We start from the raw sequence: 9,503 nt of genomic DNA on the forward strand, positions 1-9,503 counted from the left end.
TATGGCCGGAAACTTAAATAACAGCCCTCGTGCACTCGACCAGGAATTCCCTTAAAACCCGTAAGTGCACGAGATGACCTTAAACCAAATGTATCCGAGGAGTCGAAGGATGAAATGGACCGCGTTTGGTATGGCAATCAATCATGACCATCTTGGCCTTAATCTTCTCCCAGTTATCGGTGAGCAGGCGACCGTCATTGTTGAGGTCGTTCACCAGAGCCATTGCTAGACTGTTTGTTTCTGACCACCTCGCCAAACTTCTTCGCATGCAGAATGACTTCGATAGTGCCTTTCCGTGGGCATTCTCCCTCCCGCTAACCTCCTGCGAGCGCTTACGCTTCGATTGCGACTGAAAGACTTCGGGAGCTCCTTCTTACATGCTGTGAAACTGTCATACCAGCCAGGCATCTGCCCTTTTGTTTGTAGGAAGTTTAGTGTAGTTTTTGTTCACGGGAAAAATAACAGAAAAGCAAACTTTACATTAACATGTTTACTTGTATTCTGTTAAATTTGAAAATAATGGTGTAGTATCATTCTTGGTGATTGTAATACACAATTTATAAGGAGTAATTAATGAATATTAATAAAAGCATTTTTAAATTTTTCAGTCTAAACTTTCTGACCAAAACTTAGAGACCAAAAAGATGGGCGGATTAGGGCAATTCCTTTGGCCCAGCAACACGACAAGACAATCATCTGCGCCTACATCAACACCATCTAATCCTTTCGCTGTGCTATCTTCTCTAATTGATAAAAATAGCAGTGATAGGGATCGCGATCGCAGTGGACCCAGAAATAAGGGATCCTATAACAAAGGATCTATGGAGCGCGATCGTTTTGATAGAGGTAACTATTTCTTTAACATTTTAATAATTTAAAATAATAATCTGATAATTATTTTATAAGGTATTCATTCAAGAACTGGATCTTCTCAAGGATCACGAGAAAACTCGTCCTCCCGAGCTGGCCAGCAGGGTCAAGGTCGCAGTTTGTTAGGTTCGTCAGTTCAAAAATCTGCTAGTCATTCAAAATACACGCAACAGGCACCACCTTCACGACATACTGGCAAAGTGAGTAATAAGTATTATTTCTTTTGTCATAATAAAATAATAAACAAAAGAGAACAATATATTCCCGTTACTCAGCGAGGGAGTTAGAGATTAAATTAAAATGTAAATGGACATTGATGATAAAAACTAAATCTCATTTAAATTTTTCAAATATATTAAAAAATGGGTTTTAGCGTTATGGGCGTTCTTGAGCTGCGGAAGGAGCTCAAGAATCTACATGCCAAATCCCAACTTACTAGATTTTATAGTTTCTGACAATTCAAGTATACCCTTTTTCTCTACTAGTAACAGGTATTCAAATACATTAGCTAGAAGGTTACTTAAAATTTGACTTCTTGAACTTAACTCCCTCCTCCATTAAGTTTTGTATTTTGTAGCTTTTAATTTTAGTAACAGCTAAATAATCGGTTTATAAACTTCAAGTAAATGGCATAAGAAAGATCGGACAACAATCTTTACCAATAATATAACAAGGAAAAACGCTTTAAAGTTCTAGATAGCTATTGATAATCCCATTTACAGTTAAAAAATCTTTGGACGTTTGGATCAATCGATATTTTAATATTCCCAACAATAATTAAATTATCTTACAGACACAGACATTGCTGGGCAGTTCTAACGTCAACACAGGTGGACTTTACCGTGGAAGTGAACAACCGTCTCCTACATCCGCAACTTTCTCCCAGAGTAGTCGTTCTGTTGCTCCCGTGGCAGTGCTTAATGAGGCTGGAGAAACGGAACTTAAGCTCATCAAATCAGTTGTCTCAGAAATGATTGAGCTTGCAGCCGCTTCTAAAGCAGTAACGCCCGGTGTAGTTTCTTGCATGAAACGAGTACCAGAGGAATGGCGCTGTAGTTTCTTATATTACATATTGACAGATTATTTGCATTTAGCGAATGTCGGTAAACAGTACAGACGGTATCTGGCCATTGCTGTTTCCCAACTTATTCAACAGAATTACATCTCTGTGGATCACTTCAGACTGGCGTACAATGAATTTAGCGAGTACGCAAACGATTTAATTGTTGATATTCCAGAGCTTTGGCTATACATTCTTCAATTTGCCGGTAATATTGTTAATGGTCGCGTTTACTAGCATAATATATCAGATATATATATCACCTTGCTATATCTGCAATTTTAAGTCAGAGACCTCGTTGTTTTTAAAGTCATTATCGATGGTCACTGATATTTGTTGCTGGTAACCGACTTATAGATTTTCCGTATTATATTTAAATTAAAACATTGTTAACTGTTTTTTCTTTACAGGGCCATTAATTGTGAAGAAGATCTTGACAGTATCAGATGTGTGGAACAAAAATTTAAAAGACAACAGCCCATCAAGCGTGGCTAAAAAGTTCCTTAAAACATACTTGATATATTGTACACAAGAAGTTGGACCAAATTTTGCTCGGAGTATGTGGATTAAGTTCAACCTAAAATGGTCTGATTTTATGCCTGAAAGTGAAGTCCCTGACTTTATAAAATTCAACGTGAGTTTGTTTTTATATATGAATATTGCATAAGATTAGTTCTCAAAGCTAAGTTAAGCCGGTCGGTAAAATAATTTCTACATAATCTTACATTACTCTCATTTTTAAAAACGGATGTTTCCAGAGACTGGAGTATATAGAAAACGAGTCAAAATCGCCAGTGATTGAGCAACGAGAGTCGCCAGAGAAGCAGGTTAAAAATGTGATAGACCATATTGAGCACTTGCTAAAGGAAGGAACGACGGCAGATTGCATTATTGATTATAGTAACGTAAGGAACTCCATCTTCATTTTAACAGCTATCCAATAATATAAAATTTATATTTTTTAAGGGAAATATAATGCTGGTTGATAAGTTGTTTATTAGGGGATTGACCGAAACATTAAGCAATTTCTCGATTCTGTACAAGGAAAATAGTTATAAACTTGAGACCGAAACCTTCCAAAAGTTTTGCATACCAGTTTTGCAAAGATACATTGATTCTAATGAAGACCATCAACTGGAATGCTTATATACTATGCAACTATTAGTTCACCGTTTGGAGCATCCAAGGGGTAAGACCACACATGTATAGTTGTATGTCCTTGCAGAGGATTTAGTTATTTTATCACTTTCTACTATAATGGCCGTCTGTAATCGCCTTACAAGGCGGAATTCTCGAAAACATTTTTGCTATAACTGCAAGGGAATATATTTTTCGGAATTCAGAGTCATAATATTATAATGATTATTGATTACAGGATTGCTGAGTGAACTGATTGGCGAGCTTTATGATGGCTATGTAATACAAAAGGAATCGCTCTGTAAGTGGCGCGATTCAAAGGATCAGTCAGCTGGCAAAGGTAAATATCTATAAACAATTACTACTTTTATACATAATATATATTTTATTTCCTAATTACAGGCGTTGCTGTAAAAAGTCTTAATCCTTTCTTTAACTCGTTATTAAACGATGAGGCCAACTGAAACCGCAAAGTAGCTGGCCTAGACAGCATACATTTAAAATTTGTAATAAAATTAATTAAAAAGAGAGTTGGCTGGTGAAGAATGTTCATTAACAGTATATATAGATTTCGATATGGACTTATTCAATAGAGATTCTGGTTCATGCATTAAGAGTATATGCAACAATATAAAAGTGTATAACATATGTAAAATAAAGCGAACCTAAAGGAAATTTAGAGTTGTACATGGATACTGCTCGTCCTTAAGACTACTTTCTATTGAAGGTGAAAACTAGTAAACAAGTTTAAAGACAAACTACGTAACTACGTTTTTGAAATTAAATTAAAGAAAAACAAGTAGGGTTTTATGGTTTTAAATACTATAAACAACAAAAGACTACAATATATCAAGTTAGACAATAACCTGAAAATTTAATTTTATTTATATTTTTCCTTTTTGGGTTGTAATATCTATATTGTTTCGACATATTTTCAAAATTTTACCTTTAAAGCCTTTTTTATTTTATTAAGTTTCATAGCCGAAACAAAATTGCGCAAGATGCACGTTGTTCTGAAAACACAAATACCATCGCTCCCCATTTGAAATTGAACTTAATCAGTACCATATCCTTTTTAATTTGTTTTGAGGATCGAAACTATGTGTTTTCTTACACAGGAGAAACATCGATGTTTGCAGATAAAACGTTTTCAAAGAACTTAGCTCATGGTAAAACTACACAAGGTAGTTTCGTCGACTGCCTAATAGTTCGGCTTTTAGTCCGTGAACGTGCTTGAGCGATTTTGCACGTAATGCGAATATCGTTGACGGAGTAAATTTTGCCGACGAGACTACCTTGTATAGTTGAATAGTGCTTAAGCTCTCCAATTCAGTTTTCTCAGAATTGATAGATAGAAATTTAAAATTGGACTTGATCGCCACCATTTCCTTCTTAATTTGTTTTGAGGATCGAAACAATAGATGTCACTATTATGGTTAAGAGCCACCGTGCTCCATCGGTGGGTTGAGATTTATCGCGAGAAAGATCTATGTTTGCAAAAAAAAAGTTTTCGATATTTTTGAAAAAAAAAAAATGTTTGAAAATATTGTTTTGATATATAATAAAAAAAAAAAAATTTATATAATGAAATTTTCAAATGAAAGACAATTTTAATCAAAAGCTTTATTCTGAAAAAGTAAAGAATTTAGTCATCATAGAGTGGGCGTGCCAAAATTTGTTTTTATCAATCGGTAGGTATTGACGAGACCAATACATTTCAGTTAAAATTTTTTATCTAGCATGAAAATTGTGGCCGCCACAGGTTTGGGCGTTAGATTGGGCGTGGCATATTCGCGTAACAAACTTGCTCTGCGTACAAGGCTACGGAATCTAAATCTAAGATCCCAATTCTCTACCTTTGATAGTTTCTGAGATATCCACGTTCATATTTACGATTTTTTGAAGTTTGTGGGCGTTGAAGTGGGTGTGGCAAACTGTTTTTGTGACAATCGATAGGTATTGATGAGAACAGTTCATTTCCGTTTAAATTTGTATTCTAGTAGGAGCCACAGTTTTGGGCGGCTTGTGGGCGTGGCACGCTGCTGAAACAAACTTGCGCTGCGTAAGAAACTCAGGAATCTGAATGTCAAATCTCAATAGCTTAGCTCTTATAGTTTCCGAGATCTCAGCGTTCATCCGGACGGACGCACAGACGGACATGGCTAGATCGACTCGGCTAGTGATCCTGATCAAGAATATTTATACCTTGTTGGGTCTGAAACGCTTCCTTCGGCCTCTTACATACTTTCCGACGAGTCTAGTATACCCTTTTACTCTACGAGTAACGGGTATAAATATAAAAAAATCACAAAAAAATGTATATTTGATAATTGTCCAAAAACCATGTCACGATATAAATATATCATTTTTGTAAAAAATATTGCGAAATATCGATATTTTGATATATTATCAAAAACCCTAAAGTGAACACCTGATCGGCATATCTGAAGGGAGAACACGTGCAAATTCAGTGGCTCCAACAAATTATGCAGAGCAACGCAAAACTGAATACAATTTGAACGCTAGCATGTGGAATGTTTTCAGTGCCTAATCATTATTTCATTGCTTAAAGCGAAGTACTCAGATCGGCTAAGAGTTTCAATAGTCGAAAAATCTTATTCTTTGTAGTGTGCAACGCATGTAGCATGGTCTTACTGTCAAGCGGCTGGGTTTGTTGCCGAACGGAAAACAAATCAATTGGAAACATTTAAAAAGGAGGAGTCTGGTGGTACGCAAAGAAAGTAAAATAAAAATAAATGGAATGTTCAAAGAATGTTTTTATTTAGGTAAAAGCTTCCTTAACGTCCCACGAATGCTTCGCCATCTTTCCCGCGCCACCGCAGTCCAACTCCGAGTCCCAATAGGCATATTGGACCTTGAGGAAGTGGGAGGCGGATTGGGTTGATCCGCTGATGCTGCAGGAAGTCGCCCAGCATCCTGGCAGTGGCTGGCTATGGTTTCTCCAAATGTTCCTTAGCGGGCGCCCTTTTTTCCTTCTCTATATAGAAGCCAGCGGAGTCTTAATGGACAGGTCGTCGGAGATCATGTTACTGGTGTTTCTGCTTAAAAGGTACTTCTATTAGTACAACGCAACCAAATTCTTTTGGCCAGATCTTACTTTCCTTGCGAGGACACGCCCGGCGACATCAGGCCGGATGTCTCGGCATGTTCCTTCCCACTGGGATTCTCTAGTGGATCTCCTCCAGCATTTTACCTAATCTGCGGATTTGCCCCTGTTGTGGTATTGCTTCCTGTTAGTGAAATCCCACAACAAAGGGCAACATCTTGGTTTAGGCGTCCCTTTTCATCTGCACTGACCTCCTTTAGGCGATTTTGGGGTTTTTCTTTCATTTTTAACTTTTAAATTCCACACCGCTTTTGCACGAACACCGCCAATGATTAAATTTCTTATTCCTTGGGTCGCGGCTAACGGCGTTCCTCAAAATTCTCTCGATAAATCTGGTATTTCCTTAGCTCATCTGAGTACCGCGCTGAAAAACAGACCCGACGAAAAACGTTACCGGCGTATCTGCTTTTCGCTCACTCCTATGGTTAGCTCGCGGCTTTCGTCGATGTGAGTTCTAGGCTTTATAGCAAATTGATAAAAGATAAGACTTCCATTCAGGCATGCTGTGCCAGGCATGCGGTCCCATTTTCCACTAAAGCAAGTTGTTGCGACTCTACCCGTCTCTTTCTAACACGTGTATTTCGTATGGAAGAAAGTCGCTGAAGCGGAATTTCGTCTCTGAAATTTGCGGTATTTTTGCCTATCGTCGACAGTATCGCTATCTGTTCTGGCACAGCAAGGCCACAGTCATATGTCATGAGAGGGGTGAACACAGCGTGCTTAACCACTCCCTGACGATCTTGGTTAACGAAATAAATTGGTACTAAAAATTAATATTAAATAAGCAGAAGTAGAATATATTATTGTAAATTTTGAGATACTCGCGGCATTTAATTCAAATGTATTTATAGGAATTAATTTTTAAAAAAATATTAAAACCGCTCCAAATGGTGCCTACTTTACTGTGTCATATCATAATATGTCGCATTAACAAGGTAAGAAAGTATATGCATTCATCGATTTATTAATACATTAATTTCAAGTGTATATTATTGGTCGATTTCTGATTCGAGTGGTCATTCGCGGCGACACAGACGTCCTTTGACCTGTAGGAAGAAAACATTGGGATAACAATTGTATTAAAATCAAAACAATCAAGAGCTAACATAACCCGATAAATGGGGTCGACCCATTGTACACTTTTTCGGAGTTATAGGTCTATTGGCTCACTCGATAGCTTACCTTACATAGTGTGATAGGGCTATTAGATTATTATTAAATTATCGGGAGATTTTTTAATACCAGAAATGGTTATCGGTTTTGACAATATCTTATAGTACAGGGTGGCCCATCTAGCGTTTGCTCTTTGAACTATCAATAATTTTGACTTTGAATTTCGAATGTCATTGTCAATGTGTCAGATATTTAGTAGAAGGTTTGCGGTTTACGAAATGGTTAAGTTAACGCTCGAAGACAATTGGGAAATATTGAAAACTTTCTTCCAAAGTGGAGAGTCTTCAACCGAAACTGCAAGAAAATTGCGGTCAAAATTCGGAAAAAATAAAGTGCCTTCCAGGCAGTTTGTGGATAGTTTTGTGAAGCGTGTGCGTGATACTGGATCGTTGATGGATAAAAAAACACGTTTACGCTCGTCCAGTTCGGTCGGTCGAAAATATCGCTGCGGTTGCCGAAAGTGTCAATGACAATCCGTCGACGTCAACTCGGCACCGTGCTCAAGAGTTGGACATTTCGCGCACTTCCCTGCAACGGATTTTAACCAAAGACCTATCAAATAAAAAAAAAATGTTTTGAAAAATATAAACTCGTTGTTTTTTATAGCGATTTTAAAACGAAAATCTTTCGTGGGCCATGCTTTATATCGTATAGTCAATATTACATGATTTTACTTTCGAAAAATTTAACAACGGTCGGAGCTGCTTGAATTTTCAATGGGAATCATTTACGGTCGTTTCCTCAATAAGTGACATTTTCTGTTGAATGTTCAACAATTATGCGATTAATCAGTTTATTGAATTCCCAGATAACTATATTATACCACATATTTTTAAACTATATTTATATATTATTATAATATATTATATAATAATATATATATTATATATATATTATAATATGTATATTATTACATTTTTTTGTTAAGCACACTGATCTGAAACGAAAAATTGAAGGCTTCTGAAAAGACGATTCCGCTGGTGCACAAGGAAATACAAATAAATGCAATATTCAAAGGATGTTTTTATTTATGTTAATTAGTAGTTTAAGGCTTCCTTTTCTTGTCACGGAGGCTTCGCCATTTTCTCCGCGCCGTTTGCAGTCCAGCTCCGATTCGCAATATGCCAACATGGTCATTGAGGGAGTGGGAGCCGAATTTGGAACGAGGTTGTTCCGTTAATGCTGCAGAAAGTCGCCCAGCATCCTGGCAATGGCTGGTAATGGCTCCTCCAGCTGTTTTTTAGAGGCGTCCTTATCTTTTTCACCTTTTAGAAGCCAGCCCGTTCTCCATCTCTTTAGCTGCCAAATAGCTGGTGGTCGTGAAGTCCTGTGGTTCCCCAATGGCAACCTCGTCTAAAATTGTATTACTGGTGGTTCTTCTAAACAGATACCTCTTTAAGTACAACTCAACCAAATTCTTTTGGCCAGAACTTACTTTGCGAGGACACGCCTTGCAGGATTTTTATGTAGAGAGCGAAGTCCCACTCGGCATGATTCTCTAGTTGATCTCCTCCAGCACTTCAACTACTCTGCGGATTCGCCCTGTTGTAATATTGCTTCCTGTCGGTGAAGTTCCACAATAATGGGCAACAGCAGGCATTAGGCGTTCTTTTTCATCTGTACTGACATCCTGCAGGCGTTTTTGTAGTTTTCCTTCCTTTTTTTTTTCTATAACGCGTTTGCACGACCATCACCAAAGATTAATTTTCTTATTATTTGGGCCGCGGCTAACGGCGTTCATCGAAATTCACTTGATAAATCTGGTATTTTTTTTGGTATTTCCTTAGCTCATCTGAGTACCGCGCTGCGAAACAGACCCGAACAAAGGTGTTAGCCGCCTGTTTGCCTCTCGCTCACTCCTATGGTTAGCTCGCGGTTTTCGTCGATATTGCGGCGTCCTATGTGAACAGCTTGAAGCTGCTTGCAGGCGTATTAAGGATGTAAAACTCTCGTTTTCAGCAACTACACTCAGCTAGCTGCGTAAAATCCCATCGGCTCAAAAGAAAATGCCTGCATTCACACAGCCCAGCGGTGATGTGGAAACAGCTGATTTTTAAACGTCGTATTGTGACTGTGTCAAAGGTATATTAACTACAACTACTTTGCTTGCTTAGCTATAATCACCACAGTAAAGGG

General features: G+C 37.7%; 1 protein-coding gene across 3 annotated transcripts in view; it reads left to right on the top strand.

Moving 5' to 3' along the window:
• LOC119562929 (eukaryotic translation initiation factor 4 gamma 3) overlaps nucleotides 1–3,776 on the top strand; it is a 30,803-nt gene extending 27,027 nt beyond the window's left edge. For 2 of the 3 annotated variants that reach the window (XM_037876083.1, XM_037876092.1), the window contains 8 exons: nucleotides 609–846; nucleotides 907–1,070; nucleotides 1,664–2,138; nucleotides 2,341–2,564; nucleotides 2,689–2,835; nucleotides 2,897–3,119; nucleotides 3,306–3,407; nucleotides 3,470–3,776. In XM_037876083.1, coding sequence (XP_037732011.1) covers nucleotides 609–846; nucleotides 907–1,070; nucleotides 1,664–2,138; nucleotides 2,341–2,564; nucleotides 2,689–2,835; nucleotides 2,897–3,119; nucleotides 3,306–3,407; nucleotides 3,470–3,531 — 1,635 coding nt within the window. In that variant the 3' untranslated portion in view covers nucleotides 3,532–3,776. The remainder of the gene's footprint in view (nucleotides 1–608; nucleotides 847–906; nucleotides 1,071–1,663; nucleotides 2,139–2,340; nucleotides 2,565–2,688; nucleotides 2,836–2,896; nucleotides 3,120–3,305; nucleotides 3,408–3,469) is intronic. The other variant, XM_037876099.1, reaches the window with a different exon arrangement.
• Nucleotides 3,777–9,503: the final 5,727 nt, after the last annotated feature.

The sequence above is a fragment of the Drosophila subpulchrella genome, chromosome 4 (genome assembly GCF_014743375.2).
Source record: "Drosophila subpulchrella strain 33 F10 #4 breed RU33 chromosome 4, RU_Dsub_v1.1 Primary Assembly, whole genome shotgun sequence".
NCBI lineage: Eukaryota > Metazoa > Arthropoda > Insecta > Diptera > Drosophilidae > Drosophila > Drosophila subpulchrella.